The sequence below is a fragment of the Gigantopelta aegis genome, chromosome 9, assembly GCF_016097555.1.
Source record: "Gigantopelta aegis isolate Gae_Host chromosome 9, Gae_host_genome, whole genome shotgun sequence".
Classification (NCBI taxonomy): Eukaryota; Metazoa; Mollusca; class Gastropoda; order Neomphalida; family Peltospiridae; genus Gigantopelta; species Gigantopelta aegis.
The window spans coordinates 29,558,038-29,581,981 of NC_054707.1; the positions used below are offsets into that span (position 1 = coordinate 29,558,038).

General features: G+C 37.4%; 1 protein-coding gene across 1 annotated transcript in view; it reads right to left on the bottom strand.

Moving 5' to 3' along the window:
- The window catches only part of LOC121380876 (reversion-inducing cysteine-rich protein with Kazal motifs-like), a 127,783-nt gene that overhangs the window by 56,686 nt on the left and 47,153 nt on the right, over window positions 1-23,944 (bottom strand). Inside the window, exons 5-11 of the mRNA XM_041509882.1 lie at window positions 16,870-16,943; window positions 16,505-16,589; window positions 9,688-9,882; window positions 8,371-8,501; window positions 6,462-6,599; window positions 3,184-3,292; window positions 1,448-1,624 (exon numbers count right to left, since the gene is read on the bottom strand). Of these exons, the coding sequence (XP_041365816.1) occupies window positions 1,448-1,624; window positions 3,184-3,292; window positions 6,462-6,599; window positions 8,371-8,501; window positions 9,688-9,882; window positions 16,505-16,589; window positions 16,870-16,943 (909 nt within the window). The remainder of the gene's footprint in view (window positions 1-1,447; window positions 1,625-3,183; window positions 3,293-6,461; window positions 6,600-8,370; window positions 8,502-9,687; window positions 9,883-16,504; window positions 16,590-16,869; window positions 16,944-23,944) is intronic.

The window sequence follows — 23,944 nt, forward strand, 5'->3', positions numbered from 1 at the left end:
ATTCCTCTCTGCCAGTGTTTGATGGTATTCAGAGTATACTGGACATTACCTTTAACAGGTATAGTCATCTGAGTTAAGTTTATTATTCCTCTCTGCCAGTGTTTGATGGTATTCAGAGTATACTGGACATTACCTTTAACAGGTATAGTCATCTGAGTTAAGTTTATTATTCCTCTCTGCCAGTGTTTGATGGTATTCAGAGCATACCTTTAACAGGTATAGGACATTACCTTGGACATTAAACAGGTATAGTCATCTGAGTTAAGTTTATTATTCCTCTCTGCCAGTGTTTGATGGTATTCAGAGCATGGTATTCATTGGACATTACCTTTAACAGGGTCATAGTTAAGTTTATTATTCCTCTCTGCCAGTGTTTGTTGGTATTCAGAGTATACTGGACATTACCTTTAACGGGTATAGTCATCTGAGTTAAGTTTATTATTCCTCTCTGCCAGTGTTTGATGGTATTCAGAGCATATTGGACATTACCTTTAACGGGTATAGTCATCTGAGGTAAGTTATTATTCCTCTCTGCCAGTGTTTGATGGTATTCAGAGCATATTGGACATTACCTTTAACGGGTATAGTCATCTGAGGTAAGTTTATTATTCCTCTCTGCCAGTGTTTGATGGTATTCAGAGCATATTGGACATTACCTTTAACGGGTATAGTCATCTGAGGTAAGTTTATTATTCCTCTCTGCCAGTGTTTGATGGTATTCAGAGCATATTGGACATTACCTTTAACAGGTATAGTCATCTGAGGTAAGTTTATTATTCCTCTCTGCCAGTGTTTGATGGTATTCAGAGCATACTGGACATTACCTTTAACAGGTATAGTCATCTGAGGTAAGTTTATTATTCCTCTCTGCCAGTGTTTGATGGTATTCAGAGTATACTGGACATTACCTTTAACAGGTATAGTCATCTGAGGTAAGTTTATTATTCCTCTCTGCCAGTGTTTGATGGTATTCACAGCATACTGGACATTACCTTTAACAGGTATAGTCATCTGAGTTAAGTTTATTATTCCTCTCTGCCAGTGTTTGTTGGTATTCAGAGTATACTGGACATTACCTTTAACGGGTATAGTCATCTGAGTTAAGTTTATTATTCCTCTCTGCCAGTCATCTGAGTTAAGTTTATTATTCCTCTCTGCCAGTGTTTGATGGTATTCAGAGCATATTGGACATTACCTTTAACGGGTATAGTCATCTGAGGTAAGTTTATTATTCCTCTCTGCCAGTGTTTGATGGTATTCAGAGCATATTGGACATTACCTTTAACGGGTATAGTCATCTGAGGTAAGTTTATTATTCCTCTCTGCCAGTGTTTGATGGTATTCAGAGCATATTGGACATTACCTTTAACAGGTATAGTCATCTGAGGTAAGTTTATCATTCCTCTCTGCCAGTGTTTGATGGTATTCAGAGCATATTGGACATTACCTTTAACAGGTATAGTCATCTGAGGTAAGTTTATCATTCCTCTCTGCCAGTGTTTGATGGTATTCAGAGCATCGTCGTCTGCTCGCCGAGTACAACTGCGGAAATGTTCTGTTGGTCTGTTGTTGAAGTTGGAACAGAAAGACAGGCCACTACATCCCATCTTGCAAGGCTCTTCAACTGAAAAAAATGTAGATAACTTCAATTACATCTGAAAGGAGAAGTGGTACTGAAACCAAGGTCTCAGAGATGTCTGTGTATGAATGTGATAACAAACAGGTACAACTCGGCCCTGCAAAGGTTAACAGCTAAGTGATGACATTTTTAGAAAAGGACTTTTTATGCCTTTATCCATACTGACACTTTAAGAAATGAAAAACTCGTAATTTTATAATTAATAAAAAATCAGCCATTTTGTTTCTTTTTCATCACGTCGGGTACTCTTAGCATGAGAGGAAGTGACATTAGCTTCTACCAATCCTGTATGCACAGTGTAAACAAACACAGTAATTTACAACAAGGTGCATCGCTTTGATCAACCTGACTTGTAAAACAACATAAATAACTTGATAATATAATATAACTTGATAATATAATAAACTATTTAACTAAATATATTTCAATTTGCATTAACAGAATGAAATGGGGTTATAGTATTTTTCTCTCTTTTAAAAAAAAAAGAAGCATTCTGCTAGGCCTATTGGTAGGCTACAGTGGAGCAAAAAACTACCACCCACAATACCCAAGTGATCATTTTCTTTTTGGGGGGATTATGTCATTGGTCAGTTCTATGATTTTAGATGGGAAAGTCTACTTAATCAAGAGTTTTACAGAATTATTGACAGTAATAAAGAATGACAGTTAATAATCTCCATTACCATTTTAGGGGTGGCAGGTTATTTCACAATAATGGTACATATTTTTGTGTCTAGATGGTGGTAATTAATTGCCTTGTCTGGTTACCTACCAAATATACACCTGTCAATCAGGAATCACAGGTGGAGGCAATTAAAAAGAATAGACCAATTAACTAAGAAAACACTCCATTTGTCATTTCAATACGTAGGTTAATGCATGGACAAAACATGATACAGTTATTTTAACTTTGACAATGGTGGGTATTTTTTGTATTGAAAAATAACATATACTTATTGCTGGCTTACTGGGATGGATATTATTACAGAACATTGCAATGCATGCTTGTTTCATTATCCAGCAGAAATCAGGTACATTTGTTCAAAGACTAATTCCTGACGTGATGCGTTAAGTATTACGTAACCACCGGCTCGCCAGAGGGTGTATTCACTGGGATCAAACAAAATGGATGTGCCCATTATATATAATAGCTTTCATATTCAACCGTTTTACTAATTAAATATACCAATATACTTCTCGATATTAAGCAATAATGTGCATTATATATCATTCAATATGCCTACCAGTCAAAAAGCCTTGCTTAAGCATTCCTTTAAGTAGCTGAATGAATTTGTTTCTTAAGATGAATATTTCAGGAAGCTATTTCTCTGGTATGTGACTGTATTATGTTGATTCTTATCTTGAAGTATTACAAGTGATACATTAACTCATTCTGTACCTGATTATCACTTGCTGCCTTTTGCCGTGGCAGGGCAGATCACTACTAGAATGGCCTCTTTGAAATTTTGTTATATTTTACTTATTTATATATTCTTTTATATATTAATGTTTTTCACAGTACATATAAATATAGTAATATGTACCATCTGTAAGACAGTTGTGCATAGGCGCCTCGAGCGTGGTGACTGGCTGTATGTACGAGCAGCTGTTATGAAACTTTGTCCAGTGGTGTGCCCAGCCAGTGTTGTAGGTCTGAAACCAAACAAAATCAGAATTGTAAATATTTTTACTACTCAAAAGAATTTAAGGATCAGACGATATTTTCGACATTATTTTCTGAATGTCAATTATATTAGCTAGACCATAATGTAACGCATGGTATTGTTCCATTTTGACGAAAGTGGGTCTAAGCAACCCATAAATGAATTAAAATCCACTGTCAATGACACTGTCGACTAGTTCTAATGGCGAAAACATGCTTACATTTGCACGTAAATTAGGGCGAAAGCGAAAGGTCTGCTAAGTGCCCATAACTTGCTTTTTCACAAAGCGCTTCATTTGCACGCTTTGCATGTGTATTCCATGTTCCCAATGCTGAATTTCCGTATAATTGGAGCATGCGTTCGTGTACGGTGCACACTCCAAATTCGACAATGGTACGACGTCAACTGACTATCGAAGATCGAGGAAGGGCTATTGCTTGGCTTCAGGATGGCAATATGCAAAGAAATGTTGCTCTGAGACTTGGTGTCAGTCAGAGTGTCGTTGGTCGACTGTGGCAACGGTACCAAGCAACGAATTCTGTTCGAAATCGTCCACGTTCGGGAAGACCCCGAAGCACTACAAATAGAGAGGACCCCTACATCACCAATATGGCTCTACGTCAACGCACAACCACTGCACGCCGATTATGTGACAATCTGCGGACTGCGACTGGAACTCGAGTGTCTGATCAAACCATACGCAATCGTCTGAGAGCCAATAATCTACGCTGCCGTCGCCAGGCTGTTCGACCACCACTCCTACCACGTCACAGAACGGCCAGACATCACTGGTGCACACTCCATCTGCGGTGGCAACGTGTTCAGTGGGGTCGAGTGATGTTCACTGATGAGTCCAGGTTTAGTCTCCAGTTCAACGACGGTCGGGTTCGTGTCTACAGACGTCCTGGGGAGCGCTTCGCTGACGTTAACGTTAGACAACGTCACCGGTTCGGTGGTGGCAGCATCATGGTGTGGGGCGGCATCTCTATCCACCACAGGACTCCCCTCTATGTGGTGGATGGCAATCTGAATGGAATCCGCTATCTGAATGAGATTATCCGGCCGTTGGTTCTCCCAGGCCTTCAGCAGATTGGCGGCGGGGCAGTTCTGCAGGATGACAATGCCAGACCCCACCGGGGTGGTAACGGACTTTCTCAGACAACAAGGCATCGCCAGGATGGATTGGCCAGCATATTCGCCTGACTTGGCCCCAATAGAGTACGCCTGGGACGAATTAGGCAGGAGAGTTCAGGATAACCATGCCCCTCCGGCCAACCTTCATGATCTGGGTCAACTTCTTATGGCAGAGTGGCAGGCCATTCCCCAAGAGTTCTTCAGACGTCTGATCAACAGCATGAGGCAACGATGTGTCGAGTGTATTCGCGCCAGGGGTGGGTTCACACACTATTAAACGAATGTTCTAATGTGTAAAATCTATGTTTGACAACCTTCAACTTTGACAGCATGTCATGTGACTTTCTTGTATACAGTGACGTTTATTTGTGGGTTTTTGTAAATATGGAACAATAAATTAAATTTTTGGTGTAGTTTACATCATCAATCTAATACACTCTGAAACTTATTTGGTTATAAATTTTTGACCCTTAAATTCTTTTGAGTAGTATATAATAATAATTCTAATTTAAACTTACTATTTTTTTATTACCATTATTTATTTTGAATTTGCGATCTAACAAAGAGTAAGTTTTGTATGATTCACCGTAAGTAGAGATCTTGTGTAACAAAATAACGTGAAAAATTTAGTTTCTTGATTCACCATTTCCTGTTACATAGGCCTATCCTCTGTCCATGTTAGAAACAGAGAGGGAGTAGACACATTTATAATATATACATAAACAAGGGATAAATGTTTCAAATTAAAAAGGGAAAGGTTTTTTTTTTCATAATGCTAATATATACACTTTATTAATTGTTTTGATACATACTTAAATAGAAAGCAGGGGTGCAGAAATGGAAAATATTTCACTAGCCCGCTGGACCAGAGCCAACTAAAATTTATTAGCCCGCCAGAATTTCTACTAGTCCGCCAGACTACAGAACAATATATTATGGTTTCACATATATATGGAGGTGGTGGTGAATGGGTGGGTGGGAGTTGTTTTGTTTTGTTTGTACAAGTTCAAATGGCTGGAGGTTCGAATCTTGTTTTGCATCGTCCACTTACAGTCGAAGCATAAAGTTTGATGAACGTTTGAAAAAACAAATCACAGTAGAAATGGATGAACCTTCTAGAAATTACGGGTAATTGGTCAGTCACCGGCGGGTTTAAATAAAAAATTTTGCTATAGTATATTTTTGCTATTACCAAAACACTTCAGTTTCCTTCTTACATCAAACCTAGTTACAAAACACATTTGTGTAGGAGGATGGTATGGACTGGTATAGATATACTTGCATTTCAATGTATTAGGAAAAACGATGTTACAAAGTAATAAATGATTAATACAGCTGTTGTTTCATTGAAGACAGCATCGACTGGCCTCGGTGGCGTCGTGGTTAGGCCATCGGTCTACAGGCTGGTAGGTACTGGGTTCGGATCCCCGTCGAAGCATGGGATTTTTAATCCAGATACCGACTCCAAACCCTGAGTGAGTGCTCCGCAAGGCTCAATGGGTAGGTGTAAACCACTTGCATCGACCAGTGATCCATAACTGGTTCAACAAAGGCCATGGTTTGTGCTATCCTGCCTGTGGGAAGCGCAAATAAAAGATCCCTTGCTTCCTGTTGTAAAAGAGTAGCTTATGTGGCTACAGCGGGTTTCCTCTAAAAAAACCAGTGTCAGAATGACCATATGTTTGACGTCCAATTGCCGATGATAAGATAAAAAATCAATGTGCTCTAGTGGCATCGTTAAATAAAACAAACTTTACTTTGAAGACAGCATCATTCACAACAATGTCCAGCATTTCTAGTAATATTATTAAAATATATTGACATTTCAATATGAATTTACACACACATATACCATGGAGATCCATGCACATGCACCTACGTAATGATAGCATTTTGTAGTCAGTTATATTATTTACGTAACAATGGCAATGGCTGCAAATTTTAATATACCATTGTTTTCATTAATCAAATTGTGCAGCAATAACATGACAAATATCTGTAAACTTAGTTTTCCATATAAATACCTGAGTGCACAAGTTGCGACATCTGTTGGTGACTGCCTTTGTACAGCACAGCAAACGGGCACTGTCAATTCCAATTGCAGGAGGGGTGACATTCTTCTCTCCGGATGGAGGTAGCATGAAACACTGCCAAAGTGGTTCCTGAAACAAATTATTAGATATGGAACTCAAAACCTAATATTATTTAACAGCACAATGACCTGAATTGGATATGTGGAGGAATCAATTCAGCTGCAGCGCATGCAGTATGACCATTATCCTTTAACAGCTCTTTACAAGGTCTGTTTTCATTATGTCACTGTCAACGGTTAACATGTAGTAAAACATATACATATATATAAACAATGCAGAGCTCGAACTTAAGAATTTGTCTCCTACACCAATTTTTTAAAGAATTGCAAAGGGTGAAACAGTCCATCGACAGCAATTTTGAGCCTGCCAGGTGTATACATTTCTCCATTGTTGATGCTCTCTACAATTTATATCTTAACGACAGCGCCGCCATTAAGTTTGAGCCCTGCAATGTAATAAAACAAGAAATAAACTAGCATGAACACAGAGAATACTAAATGAGTGGTTGTTAGATACTGGTGTCTTACCAATGAGTTGTTTCAAAAGTATCTAAGAAGCTATGTGATATAATAAATAACACATAATGTTCTCACCAATAGATGGGTGAGAAAATAACTTTTTATTATCCATCTGGATGTAAAATACTAATTACCAGCTAGTTATTTCATCAATAGGATACTGAATTTTAACTTGTACATTCTGTTATGTACCACAAAATCAATGTGTGGTTCTGGAATCTTCACTTCCTAATATTTCTGGAATCAAACAAACTATTGCTGAGCCTATAATCTAAAGATGATGCTGGTGATAATCACTTGGCCTAGATACGTACTACTTGTGTAGTAGAGTGTTAGGGTATAATAGTGCAAAATGTGATACTAACATGCCACTTTGCATGCAGTTAGGCATATGTAGAGTAAAAAAGAAAAAAGAACGAAATTTTTATTTAACGACGCACTCAACACATTTTATTTACGGTTATATGGCATCAGACATATGGTTAAGGACCACACAGATTTTGAGAGGAAACCCGCTGTTGCCACTATATGGGCTACTCTTCCGATTAGCAGCAAGGGATCTTTTATTTGCGCTTCCCACAGGCAGGATAGCACAAACCATGACCTTTGTTGAACCAGTTATGGATCACTGGTCGGTGCAAGTGGTTTACACCTACCCATTGAGCCTTGCGGAACACTCACTCAGGGTTTGGAGTCGGTATATGGATTAAAAATCCCATGCCTCGACTGGGATCCGAACCCAGTACCTGTAGACTGATGGCCTACCACGACGCCACCGAGGCCGGTATGTAGAGTAAAACTTGATATAGGACCAGCCTGGCAGCGACCCCTATATTGGCCAGGTGAAGTCACAATTCAAAATATACATATATATAGTCCTGATTTTAAATAGACACCACAATGATACATAACATCTGTGCCAAGTTTCATTGATATTGTGCCTTGTCCACTGGGCTAATGCAGGGTATTTGTGATTAGACACATTTCTTTTTTTCATTCAGTATATTCGTATTTTTTCAAAAATAATTATTAATATATAACAGCAACACATAAATAGTAATTATATTATCATTGGAGCTAATATTCTATTGCTTGCATTTTTAAATGTGATACAGAGTAAGAAACAGTTAATTGCCAGCCATTTTGAATTGTGACATCACCTGGCCAATAGGGATCACTGCCAGGTTGGTCCTATATCATGATGGCCTAACTGTAAAGTGGCATGTTAGTATCACACTTTGCACTATTTTACTACTATATGTCACTCTACTACACTATACATATGAATGTTAGAAACAAGGTCTCTGTAAGTAGTTGCTTACCCTGACATCGGGCTGCCCACATGATTTGATCACCTCCTCAATGATGTCCGTCTCAGCTGTCAGGGTCTGAAGCGCCCTCAAGCATGTAGCTCGACAGTGAGAGGTCGTCGCCTTCTCACAGCATGGAAGATCTAGAGATTTTAAATACGCCTGTACTACTCTTATCCAATCAGATTGTAAATAAGTGAAGAAAAATATTTAACTTGACCTCTTGACAAGTGCATTTCCTACTATACTTATGTACATATCAACGTCAGCCAACAAAATGGTAATAACCCACCTTTTGTGATTCTATCTCAACTTACTGTCATGTAACTAAATGTTTAAATAGTCTTGTGATTCTATCTCAACTTACTGGCATGTAACTAAATGTTTAAATACATGTAGTCTTGTGATTCCATCTCAACTTACTGTCAGGTAACTAAATGTTTAAATGGTCTTGTGATTCTATCTCAACTTACTGTCATGTAACTAAATGATTAAATAGTCTTGTGATTCTATCTCAACTTACTGTCTTGTAACTAAATGTTTAAATACATGTAGTCTTGTGATTCCATCTCAACTTACTGTCAGGTAACTAAATGTTTAAATGGTCTTGTGATTCTATCTCAACTTACTGTCAGGTAACTAAATGTTTAAATAGTCTTGTGATTCCATCTCAACTTACTGTCAGGTAACTAAATGTTTAAATGGTCTTGTGATTCCATCTCAACTTACTGTCATGTAACTAAATGTTTAAATAGTCTTGTGATTCCATCTCAACTTACTGTCAGGTAACTAAATGTTTAAATTGTCTTGTGATTCCATCTCAACTTACTGTCATGTAACTAAATGTTTAAATAGTCTTGTGATTCCATCTCAACTTACTGTCAGGTAACTAAATGTTTAAATGGTCTTGTGATTCCATCTCAACTTACTGTCATGTAACTAAATGTTTAAATAGTCTTGTGATTCCATCTCAACTTACTGTCAGGTAACTAAATGTTTAAATGGTCTTGTGATTCCATCTCAACTTACTGTCATGTAACTAAATGTTTAAATAGTCTTGTGATTCCATCTCAACTTACTGTCATGTAACTAAATGTTTAAATAGTCTTGTGATTCCATCTCAACTTACTGTCATGTAACTGTGATTTTATCTCAACTTACTGTCATGTAACTAAATGTTTAAATAGTCTTGTGATTCTATCTCAACGTAACTAAATGTTAACTGTTATGTGGCTACAACTTTACAATTAAATTGTTAAATATATGTATTTGAACTTACAATATGTGGTTACATAATAATGTTTTAACAAAATACATGTTTTAACTTACTGTCTTGTGGCTTGCTAGCTCTTGTAGAGCGTGAAAGATTCTTCACACAGTTTGACACCGCACGACTGGTTCCTTTACAGTGACGGAGTACCAAATTTTTACTGCCCGGATGTCGACTGAGACTGGTGAGGAAATACCCGTAACATACAATGGTGCAGCTGTAGGCCTGAGACTGGGAGCAACACCGTTCACCTGCTACAATCAGAACAGAGATACAGTGTTCACGTGCTACAATCAGAACAGACATACAGTGTTCACCTGCTATAATCAGAACAGACATACAGTGTTCACCTGCTACAATCAGAACAGATATACAGTGTTCACCTGCTACAATCAGAACAGAGATACAGTGTTCACCTGCTACAATCAGAACAGATATACAGTGTTCACCTGCTACAATCAGAACAGAGATACAGTGTTCACCTGCTACAATCAGAACAGAGATACAGTGTTCACGTGCTACAATCAGAACAGAGATACAGTGTTCACCTGCTACAATCAGAACAGAGATACAGTGTTCACGTGCTACAATCAGAACAGAGATACAGTGTTCATCTGCTACAATCAGAACAGATATACAGTGTTCACCTGCTACAATGAGAACAGAGATACAGTGTTCACCTGCTACAATCAGAACAGAGATACAGTGTTCACCTGCTACAATCACAACAGAGATACAGTGTTCACCTGCTACAATCACAACAGAGATACAGTGTTCACCTGCTACAATCACAACAGAGATACAGTGTTCACCTGCTACAATCACAACAGACATACAGTGTTCACGTGCTACAATCAGAACAGAGATACAGTGTTCACGTGCTACAATCACAACAGACATACAGTGTTCACCTGCTATAATACGAACAGAGATACAGTGTTCACCTGCTACAATCAGAACAGAGATACAGTGTTCACCTGCTACAATCACAACAGAGATACAGTGTTCATCTGCTACAATCAGAACAGAGATACAGTGTTCATCTGCTACAATCAGAACAGACATACAGTGTTCACCTGCTACAATCAGAACAGAGATACAGTGTTCACCTGCTACAATCAGAACAGAGATACAGTGTTCACCTGCTACAATCAGAACAGAGATACAGTGTTCACGTTCTACAATCACAACAGACATACAGTGTTCACCTGCTACAATCAGAACAGAGATACAGTGTTCATGTGCTACAATCAGAACAGAGATACAGTGTTCACCTGCTACAATCAGAACAGAGATACAGTGTTCACCTGCTACAATCAGAACAGATATACAGTGTTCACATGCCACAATCACAACAGACATACAGTGTTCACCTGCTACAATCACAACAGACATGCAGTGTTCACCTGCTACAATCACAACAGTGTTAATGTGCTACAATCACAACAGACATGCAGTGTTCACGTGCCACAATCACAACAGACATACAGTGTTCACGTGCTACAATCACAACAGACATGCAGTGTTCACCTGCTACAATCACAACAGTGTTCATGTGCTACAATCACAACAGACATGCAGTGTTCACGTGCCACAATCACAACAGACATACAGTGTTCATGTGCCACAATCACAACAGACATACAGTGTTCACCTGCTACAATCAAAACAGAGATACAGTGTTCACCTGCTACAATCAGAACAGATATATTGTGTTCACATGCCACAATCACAACAGACATACAGTGTTCACCTGCTACAATCAGAACAGAGATACAGTGTTCACCTGCTACAATCACAACAGACATACAGTGTTCACCTGCTACAATCACAACAGACATACAGTGTTCACATACTACAATCACAACAGACATACAGTGTTCATGTGCTACAATCACAACAGACATACAGTGTTCATGTGCTACAATCAGAACAGACATACAGTGTTCATGTGCTACAATCACAACAGACATACAGTGTTCACCTGCTACAATCACAACAGACATACTGTGTTCACATACTACAATCAGAACAGACATACAGTGTTCACGTGCTACAATCAGAACAGAGATACAGTGTTCACCTGCTACAATCACAACAGACATACAGTGTTCACCTGCTACAATCACAACAGACATACAGTGTTCACGTGCTACAATCAGAACAGAGATACAGTGTTCACCTGCTACAATCAGAACAGAGGTACAGTGTTCACCTGCCACAATCAGAACAGACATACAGTGTTCACGTGCCACAATCACAACAGACATACAGTGTTCACGTGCTACAATCAGAACAGACACACAGTGTTCACCTGCTACAATCACAACAGACATACAGTGTTCATGTGCTACAATCACAACAGACATACAGTGTTCACGTGCTACAATCACAACTGTGTTCACGTGCTACAATCACAACAGACATGCAGTGTTCACGTGCCACAATCACAACAGACATACAGTGTTCATGTGCCACAATCACAACAGACATACAGTCTTCATGTGCTACAATCACAACAGACATACAGTGTTCACGTGCTACAATCACAACAAACATACAGTGTTCACGTGCTACCATCACAACAGACATACAGTGTTCATGTGCTACAATCACAACAGACATACAGTGTTCACATGCTACAATCACAACAGACATACAGTGTTCACGTGCTACAATCACAACAGACATACAGTGTTCACGTGCTACAATCACAACAGACATACAGTGTTCATGTGCTACAATCACAACAGACATACAGTGTTCACGTGCTACAATCACAACAGACATACAGTGTTCACGTGCTACAATCACAACAGACATACAGTGTTCACGTGCTACAATCACATCAGACATACAGTGTTCACGTGCTACAATCACAACAGACATGCACTTTCACCACATCAAGGTCTTAGTTTTTAACAGCTGAGAATGACAACACATCTCGTAAAAAGTTCTGTCTGCTAATAAATTGACAGACACAGCTACAGACTTGGCTAACGATTGACCTTGTGATATATTTGTTTACAATATACCCTTGAGTATTGTAATTTCAATACCATAAGGTTTGACTTGATCACAAGGAAAAATATTGAAATTGCCACATAACCGGCAGATGTATACATACATGTATGTTTATGGTACTATCAAGTACAAATAATGTCCATTGGTGCCAGAGTGTGAACAATGTATTACGTCGTATCCAAATAGATGGAACTTAAAAGTAAATGTTTCGCTACTGGTGCATTTTAATTATAATTTCTAGCAATCTTTGGATAAAGAAAACTGGATTTTGATGGGATTTTTGACACTGGATGAATAATGAAACTTTGTAAACTTTGGAAAGCTGAACACCAGCTTTGAACCTCTGACCTTTTTTTGTCAGTTGCTGTCAATTGCTGCTACATTATGAATTTTTTTTAAATAAATGAAAAAATAAAAATTATATATATTTTTTTATGCGTTGACGTGATTTTTAAATCTCGATTGACATGTTTACACATTGTTTTATTTGTTGGAGGAGAGCACCAGGGGATCATAGCATCCTTAGTGGGCAGATGGGACATAAACCATATTTTTACCTTTATTCATTTTCATCCTCGAGTGGGAGCCGAGCTGGCTGTACCACCTCCCTCAGTCAGGCCTGGGAGGTCAAATCTGTTCGCGGGTTATTATTGTTTTTAAATTTTATGAAATGGTTTGTTTAGCCAAATAAAATACGACATTATATATGCTATTTGATCCACACCAAGTCTATTAGTATGTTTTATGATACCTTTTCAGGTGCTGTAGTATTTACTTTATTTTTTTGTGTGTCTTCGTTAAATTTGTCAACAATAATAATGAAATGTGCCTACAAAACTATGTTCCATTGTATATTCATCACTGAATTTACTAATGATCCCACCGATCGCTAATCACTGGTCCTGTCTGTGAGCTGCTTTCTTAAATAAGGACCAAAAGGAGCATGGGTACAGGTTTTATTTTGAGCTGTTGTTGTTGAAGTTGTGTTCTCTCTAGCACCCATTTACCTTTCCTCCACTAACTGTACCAATATTAGTGGAAACATTTACCGCCGATTTGACCAACGATCACAACGATCGCGAATTATATAACATTTACAAGCTTTGTTAAATAAATGTGTTAGCATGATTTCCAAAAGGAAACTTGGTACAATATCACTATACACGTACTTTTTTACCGCCAAGCTGACCAACGATCCCAACAATCATGGCATGCTGTTTTGTAAATGTAAATGTGAGTTAGCGTGATTTCCGAAAGGAACATGGGTACAGTTTTATTTGGGGCTATTGTTGTTGCAGGTATTTTTTCTCTAATCCCTATTTACATTTTCTCCACTAATTGTACCAATATCATTACTAGTACACAATGTATGTTTACTGTCAAACTTACAAACAATCCCAATGATCAGCATTTGTTTTGTCTTTTATTTGTTAATGTGTGTTGGCATTATTTACAAAAGAAACTTGGGTATAGGTTTTATCTGGGTATGTTGGCATTGCTGGTACATATATATTTTCTCAAGTTCCAATTTAAGCCTTCTTCACTAGCTATACTAATATCATTATGTTTACCGCTGATTGTTATGATCATAAGGTTTTTTTTTTATTTAAGAGCTACCTACTCTGTTAGTATCTCGAAATGTGTATTAATGTTTCTAAAAGTGAAGGGTGCACTTTTTATCTCTCTTTCTTTTTTTCTTTTTCTTTTTTTTTTCTTGCACTGTTGTTGTGGATATCTCTCTACTGGTCTTTTTTTGTGTTCTTTTTTGGGTCAAGTATATTATTTTAATGTTAATTTGATCCATACAATTTCATTTTGGAAAACTTTTTCCTTTATTACTACTACATGTAATCGTTTTCCATTTTTAGCAATCTACAAGGGTTGTCTGTCAGTTAAATTACATCATACATTTTTGAGGTTTGATTTTAAAATTTATTATAATCAGTGTAGAGTGATGGCTTTATTAACACACCAATCAGAATACATCAATATTAATATGTTTTAGGACAATAATTTAATAATGCCGCTTTAAAGAATTATGTCAACGCATAATACTAATATATTAATAAGATTTTTTTTTTTTTAAATTAAATTTATATAACATGACATAAACAGCTGACAACAATCAACAAATAAAGAAGGAAGGAAGGAAGGACATGTTTTATTTAACGACACACTCAACACGTTTTGTTTATGGTTATAAGGCGTCGGACATATGGTTAAGGAGCACAGAGATTTTGAGAGAGGAAACCTGCTGTCATCACTTCATGGGCTACTCTTTTTGATCAGCAACAAGGGATTTTTTATATGCACCATCCCACAGACAGGATAACACATACCACAGCCTTTGATATACCAGTCGTGATGCACTGGCTGGAGCGAAAAATAGCCCAATGGGGATCGATCCCAGACCGACCGTGCATCATCAAGTGAACACTTTACCACTGGGCTACGTCCCGCCCCCACCCCTGACAAATAAAGAGGTGACAGGCTGACAGCTAGTGACTGGTGACAGGCTGACAGCTAGTGACTGGTGACAGGCTGACAGCTAGTGACTGGTGACAGGCTGACAGCTAGTGACTGGTGACAGGCTGACAGCTAGTGCCTGGTGACAGGCTGACAGCTAGTGCCTGGTGACAGGTTGACAGCTAGTGCCTGGTGACAGCTAGTGACTGGTGACAGGCTGACAGCTAGTGACTGGTGACAGGCTGACAGCTAGTGACTGGTGACAGGCTGACAGCTAGTGACTGGTGACAGGCTGACAGCTAGTGACTGGTGACAGGCTGACAGCTAGTGACTGGTGACAGGCTGACAGCTAGTGCCTGGTGACAGGCTGACAGCTAGTGCCTGGTGACAGGCTGATAGCTAGTGCCTGGTGACAGGTTGACAGCTAGTGCCTGGTGACAGCTAGTGACTGGTGACAGGCTGACAGCTAGTGACTGGTGACAGGCTGACAGCTAGTGACTGGTGACAGGCTGACAGCTAGTGACTGGTGACAGGCTGACAGCTAGTGCCTGGTGACAGGCTGACAGCTAGTGCCTGGTGACAGGCTGACAGCTAGTGCCTGGTGACAGGTTGACAGCTAGTGCCTGGTGACAGCTAGTGACTGGTGACAGGCTGACAGCTAGTGACTGGTGACAGGCTGACAGCTAGTGACTGGTGACAGGCTGACAGCTAGTGACTGGTGCACATGCACATTGCAGAATCACAGCAAGTTGTTACTGGTATGGAACAAAGTCATCTGCCAGGCAATTTGGTTTTAACCACCCATCCCTCAAACCACTACACACTGTAGTGTTATTTAATTGAAGTACTGATATAAATTAAATGTATGTACTTTCACATGCAATATAATTAACATAATAATATTGATGAAGTTAAAAGTAACAATTAGCATCATTACTGAAAAAGAATCTCTTGGGATCATTCATCTTTAATTATTAGGACAGTTATGTCTAAATATTATACTGAATGTAGTTTATCTGAAAACATGCACTTATTAAGTTTTATGAAATAAAAATTATTGGCAATGGTTATCATTTTATGTTATTGCCTTAAGTTGCGAGAACAATAATTTTGTTTGTGCATCACTTGCATTAAATTTAGAACATCGTTTACATGTTTTTGATAGGTTATGCAAAAAATCAAATGGATTACCAATGGTTTATACCAAATTTTAATTCTCAGAATTTCTTAAAATACAATATTTATAGTCAATGTGTTTAAAATGCAATCTGTATCTTGGAGACAATTACATTATATTATTAATTATTATTATTATAATCATCAATATAAACGATTTAAAATTATGTGGTCTCTTCCCTTCATAGATTGATGGAAATCATGGCTTACCATTATGCTTTTGGAGACATTGGTATAGATTTTTTTCTCTATTGATATCACAATAAGCATCAGTAATATCAGCTATTGAGTGTGCCTGTAAAAAAAAAAAAAAAATGTTAAGATGTATGCATGTCATTACATAAGAAATATACCCACCCCCATCCCCTTTAGGCACACACTTCAACTTCAAGCCCCTTGGATGGGGGATCAGAATGACCAATTTCAGACAGTTGTCCCTCCATGTGCCAAGGATGCTTTATACCAAAAATTTGTTGGAACTGGTCAAGTATTTTTAGAGAAAGTTAAAAATGACACACAAAAACTGATCACAATAAGTGATTGAGCCTTTGGCTCGGCTAAATAGTGACACTCACCTGTCGACACCTGCGCTGACACTGCAGCGTAACAGCAGCATCGCAGCATGGCCACTTCTCAATCTGGCGAAGAACTGAAAAACACAACAATAATAACAGGGGTGCAAAAAGTACTCGCTCGCTCACCAAATGCGAGTGAAAATTCTGACAGACAAGTTTAAAAAATGCAACTACCAGTCCATGTAACGGGTGATCTTTTTCTGACTATTTTTTAACTTTTTTAAATTTTATTTTTGGGGGTTGCACATTGAATCTGCGACTGCATCAGCCATATATATGCTAGAATATATGAAAGAAATGTGAAAAACATGGTCTTTTCCAGAATATTAAAAAATGTATTGATTTGTCAATCAAGGTTTGGGTCTTGATTTCCTTTGCCACTTGATGTTGATCACTTTCCATGTGTCTTTAATTATTAATGTTTTTGTCAATATATTATATCATTGTTAAACAATATATATATAGTTCTATAGACTGGCAAACTAGTCGAAATTCTGGCAGGCTACTAAATTTTAATTGGTTCTGGTCCAGCAGGCTAGTGAAATATTTTCCATTTCTGCACCCCTGTACTAATATTAGTACTAATGTACACAATATCACAGTGCTGATTAAAAAGTTTGTTTTGAAGCACATTGATTTCTTAATCATTGGCTATTGCATCTCAATCACTGGTAATTCTGGCATATAGTCTTAGAGAGGAAACCCGCTACATTTTGTCATCAATAGCAAGGGACCTTTTATATGAACCATCCAACAGACAGGATAGTGCATACCACTGCCTTTAATATACAAAATGTACCACTAATTTTACATAATTCAAGTATGCTGAATCGAAAATGGTTGTAATACCTTGGAAGCTGAATCTTCAGTTATTTGGCTGCTATAACATAAAAAACAAGATGGCCACCACAATTCACATTATTTTGTTAACATTGTGTACATGGTGTATGTGGCCTCTTATTTTCACCATTTTAAAGCCATAATCCAATGGAAACATTGCCTGTGAGTATATAATCAATCTAACAGTTTGAAGACAATGACCTTAGTTTAGGACTGCCACTGATGGCACAGGATTTGTAACCTATTTTCTGCTAATATAACCTTTTTGGTCCTAGCCTTGTGCTTGAAACATGTACGAGGGACCTGTAAAAAAAAAAGTACTAAAATTTTGTGCGGAACTAGGGTAGTCATAGACGCTACCCGTTATCTCAGAAATGAGCAGCTTGACTCCCAATCTTTTCTGATTCACTTTAAGGGTGAGGGGTGGTAGTATAAATATCTGTGGCATTTATGTTGACTGATACACTGCAGGTAGGAGTTTCAGCCACGTATGTTATTACTGTCATCTATGGGATTTGATTTGGTAGTATACACCCGTAGCACATATTCAGTGCATAATAAAAAATATTATGATTTTGTCATTTTATTTAATTAAACTATACTGGTTGACCATGCAAGTTCACAATGACCTTGACCTTGACAATAATCACTGTACATGGCTCTGAATGGAGTCTGAATCAAAGTTAGCACTGAGGAAAAGTTGGTTTTGGCCTATATAATTCATACTGTAAAGATTTCAATAATTTCTTTTTACATGGTATTTGGCTTGCCATATACAACTGCTCTTAAATATGGTATTATATATAGGCAACCTAAACTAAGATTTTAATAGCAATTTATTTTTATATTAAAAATAGCATGTGCCAATAGTGGGTTAATGTCTTTAGTTTCCATTAACATTGTTCACTTTTCATGTATGAAATTCTGAAAACTCAAATTTGTAAAGAACTTGATTTTTATTGTCATTTTGACATACTTATAGGGTGCTAAGTTATATTTTAGACAAATTTGTAGTTTTATGCAAAATTTAAAGTAAATTTGAAGAAAAACTTTATCAAAAACATAATTAAATTTGTTGTTACTATTGTACCTTCGGTTCTTATTTATACATAACAATAAGGTTGTTAAACATATACTTAGATCTCCAGATCATTTTTTCTTTCTTAATAATCACTTAGTTAGCTCTCATGAAGAGCATTTTGAGTTTATGCTTGATTTTTTTCAAATTTGATTATCTGCCTTGGATTAAGTTATTGTTAAAGCTGTATTACCTAATGTTACTAGCTAAATAAAATGCTGGATTACAGATTGTAGGATTACATCCAATATACATATTGTATTCATCCGGATTAGAGAATAATGCAAGAAAATAGATGTTCGGGTAATTTTGTCATTTGAAAATAGCTTTTTTCAGTAATTAATCAAAAATAAATGTGTGAAAGTTGCATGATAATTCCAGATATGACAACTATTAAAACTTCCAACTACAGTAGGCTATAAATAAAATATAGTCAGGAATATCGGTGGCTGCCAATGGTTTTGATGGTTCATTATGAAAATCAGCATGGCCGATGGATTTGAAATTCCCACACCTGGTAACTTGAAGACACCCACACCCAGCATACAGGATTTCCTCCCAACACTAATGTTCAGGACATCAAGTCATTACTTCATACAGGTACAGTCATGTTTGTGTTTCCTTCCTCAGACAGTGTATTTTTTTAATACTGATATTTCTTTAATGTGCCAGTTACAGTCTTCATAATCTAGGGGTCAGTCAAGTACATGTGTTTTAATGCAATTCTTTAAAGGGGTAGAGGTACTCTGACTATCTTTGTTGTCTCTACATATATACCCAAGTACACACTCCACTGACAGTAAATATCTTCAGTTTTATTTTAAAACATTTTGTTGTTTAATGTGACATATTACATTTGTACAAAACTGTATGCAATATATATGCCTCATGAGGTGTACATTATATTAGGTTGCACTGTAGAAACAACAGTTTCAGTGAGGTTGTCAGTTTATGTCAGAATACACCAGATCCTGGTTGTCATAAAACCACATAGCTGGACACTTTTTGAAAAATGTATGTTATCAGTATAGGTACTAGTAATTTCCGGCTGGGTCAAAGTTCAAGGTGCACCCAACTTTTGATAGAGAAGTAAACACCACAAGTTCTTTGATTGGTGATAAATGTGAATGTGTGGCTTGTAAAACAAAATATTTTCATCTGGGCAAAAAATGGTCGCAATTTTATTTCATCTAGTACCACTCTTACAAGTAGCCTTGTGCTTCAATCATGTATGGGGTACCTGCAAAAAAAAGTATTCAAATTTTGTGTGGAACTAGGGTAGCCATAGACACTACCCGTTATCTTAGAAATGAGCTGCTTGAGCCTCAATATTTTCCAATTCACTTTAAGGGTGATGGGTGGTAGTATTTATATCTGTGGCGTTTATGTCGATTGATACGCTGCAGGTAAGAGTTTTAGCCACATATGTTACTATTATCGTTTATGGGATTGCATTTGGCAGTATACACCCTTATGGTGTTAGTGGTGGTAAGAAATGGACACCAAAACACATTGGTTTAGGCAGCACGCTTCACCAAATCACTCAATCAAAAAACCTAGTTATGGTTTTTCACGAAGCAAGACATATATTGAGTTATGAGCAAATAAAGTAAAGTAAAGTTTGTTTTATTTAACGACGCCACTAGAGCACATTGATTTTTTTATCTTATCATCAGCTATTGGATGTCAAACATATGGTCATTCTGACAGTTTTTTTAGAGAAAAACCTACTGTTGCCAGATAGGCTACTCTTTTATGACTGGCAGCAAGGGATCTTTTATTTGCGCTTCCTACAGGCAGAATAGCACAAACCATGGCTTTGCTGAACCAGTTATGGATCACTGGTTGGTGCAAGTGGTTTACACCTACCCAATGAGCCTTGCGGAGCACTCTCAGGGTTTGGAGTCGATATCTGGATTAAAAATCCCATGCCTCAACTGGGATCTGAACCCAGTACCTACCAGCCTGTAGACTGATGGCCTAACCACGATGCCACCGAGGCCAGTTATATGAGCAAATAATGCAACCTGATACAGGTTTAGCTGAAACGAGGCTGCAGTCAATGAATTTGGAAACTGGTGCTACCATACCACCATATCTAGTTCATGGTAAATGTGTACACTACAGAGCAGATAACATTGACATTCTGGATGAAACATTGGAAGGAAAAATAATGTTCATGCATTACAGGTTGCAGCATGGCAGAGAGGACCAAAACCTATTTCCATGCTTGCCCAGATAAAAGCATCAACTAAACATACTTTGAATGTACTCAGTCTATGGAACAGCTATGCCCTATCAAGATGAAGATAAACAAGATTAATCCAGTCTTCTCAAGACTAGTAGAGCTAAAATGGTTTGACACATTTGAAAACAAGGATTGTGTCAAGAATACACTGATGCAATTTAAGATTCACTTTTGAATGCAAGAATACTTGGAAAGCAACAAGTTGACTGTTTTATCAAAGAAAGACTGGTGGTGACCATGACACAATGTTTAGGAAGAATGCTTCTACCTTTGAAACTTTGTATGACGTAGTGAGACAATAATGATAAGGATAAAACTTTGCTAAAAGCTGACAGAAATGTTCTTCAACGTCTTATCATTGCTCTTAGAAGTGGTGCAAAGTCTGCCCTGGCTGACTTGCTCACGGCAGATATAGATTGCCCACAAACTCTTGATCTTGGACGAATGCCATTATGTCTAGATGGACAGACACTCTTAGCTATTGGCAAGCCTGGTGGAGCAAAAACATTTGTCAATTTTCAAAATATATTCACAACATCAGTGTTGTATATGGGATCACCACCCAAGTACATAGATGTTGTTTTTGACAGGTATTGGCAATAATCCATTAAAATTGGCACCAGAAATTGATGCACCAAGACCACTTACCCAATTCATTGTCATAGAAGGCTATGATGTGCCTCTTCCATTTAGATGACAAAACTTCCTAAGTTTGCCCGATAACAATGCTGATTTGGCAAGATTTTTTTTATCAGAATAGCTCATTACAAAGGCACCGCCTGATAAGTGATTATTGTTGCAGAGGGTTTTCTGATGAACGAAAAGTGCTGTCATTAGATATAACCACCGATCTATCAAAAAGTACATAATATTGCATGATGGAGTCTTTTATTTATACTGTGCACAAATTATTGTTATTGTTTAAGGGTCTGAACAAAATTTATATAGTTGTGGTCGGAAGTGTTTTCCATCAGGATCAAGCTGACTCTCTTCTTTTGGAAAGTATTTTTAGAAATTAAAAGTCCGCTAATACACAGCAATATACAGTATGCCTATATTATCTCGATTTCTTAGGCAACATAAAGGAATATATGGCAATATTTTTATTATGAGCATACTATATTACCTGGCCTCAGTATTTATGTGTGCATTTCAACTCCATATTTAAATCATTATCCGATTCATCACTATCATGGTCAAAAGTGTGTCTTTTACAATCAAAACAAGTAATTTTGCATTTTAGAATATATCAGGATCTATTTTTGATACAGGAACACTGAATAATTATTTGACAGTTGCCATGGCTGCCATAAAATCCAGTGGACATGCAGGTGTCAGAATTGAGCATATTTATTTTTATTTGTCATGTAATTACACTATTGACATATTTGTATACTGTCCATTACACATCTTGTAGGGTTACTGCTTAACGACAATTTTAGTGGCAGATCCAAAATAAAAGCCACATATAGTTATTTGTTTATAAAGAACGATGTCCACATTTTCTACTTCACTTTTTTTTAAATAGCTGTCATTAAAGACTTACAGAGTCCATACTCGACTAGTATATTTAAAATCTTATATTTAGAGAAAGCAGTAACTAGATGAGGCATTGAAGTTGAAGCTATCAATGACATGATGCACAGATTTATTAAGACCAGTATGATATATTTTTAAAGGAATGGCTTGTTTCTCAGAATGGTTCAAGATTAATAACCTTTTGTTCAAATGACTTCTGGCTTATAATAAATCGAGAGAACAGCAGCATGTTTCTTGAAGGTAGATAATTCCAGGCTTTATTACATTCCTTGTCAAGTGCAGGATGGTTTTTCAAGCAGACACATTTTGCTTTACGTAGGTGACGCTGTCAGTGAAGGACATTCCAAAATCCAAACACACACGATGTACTAAGACCACTCACCCAATTTGTTGTGTCATTGAAGGCTACAATGTGCCTCTTCCCTTTAGATGGCAAAACAAAAACAAGGGATTAAATTTTTCGACTTCAAGTGAGCACTCTACCAACTGAGCTAGATCCCGCCCCACAAAGAGCCAGAAGACCCTGTGGACAATTCTACCAGAGGCCATTGATTAATACATGTTGAAAACTACAATGATGTCGAAAACTATACCATTACATAGAGACATGTCAGTATGTCACACAGGCAGACCCGGGGTAAAAGGGGTGCAATCCCGTTTATGACATACTAGTATCTGATGTATTGTGACAGCCTGAGGAATAAAAAACTATGTGTTATTAGCCATTTTTAACAGTTCAAAATGTATAAAAAGTAAATATGTAGATGGAGGAGGGTTGGTAAAATCCTTATTTTATGCATAAATACTTTATAGATGGCCCCCATTTAGTAGTCTGAAAGACCTACTACCCATGTTACAGTGATACAATGAAGCACATCTCTCTGCAAACGTACTGACAAGTTCTGTAGTCAATGCCCACACACAAGCAGAGAGCTGTGTATAACCCCTTCGTTCCAGAGACATTGAACAGCCCCTTTGTGACAGACACTGAACACCACTTTTGATAAAAACTGTGAGAATTTTGTGGTGGATTTGACCAAATGTGACAAAATATCTAGTAGTTAGCACTCTAAACATTTTGACTCCTCCACCCCACCCCCACCACCCCCTTTTTAAATTCCAATATATCCACCCCAAACAACAACAAAACAAACATTTATTCATGTTTGAATGCAGTTTACATGATGTCCTCTCTTTTAATATGCTACGTCATGCCAATATTTTAAAGAGATTATACAGTGACATCTTATTTCACTTAAAAGTCTGAACCAAATTGTTAACAACTATGATAAATTACTCTCCTACAATGTACCTTTAATTACCATTAGATTTTCTACATTTTTATCCAAACATAAATTGTGGAAAACAAA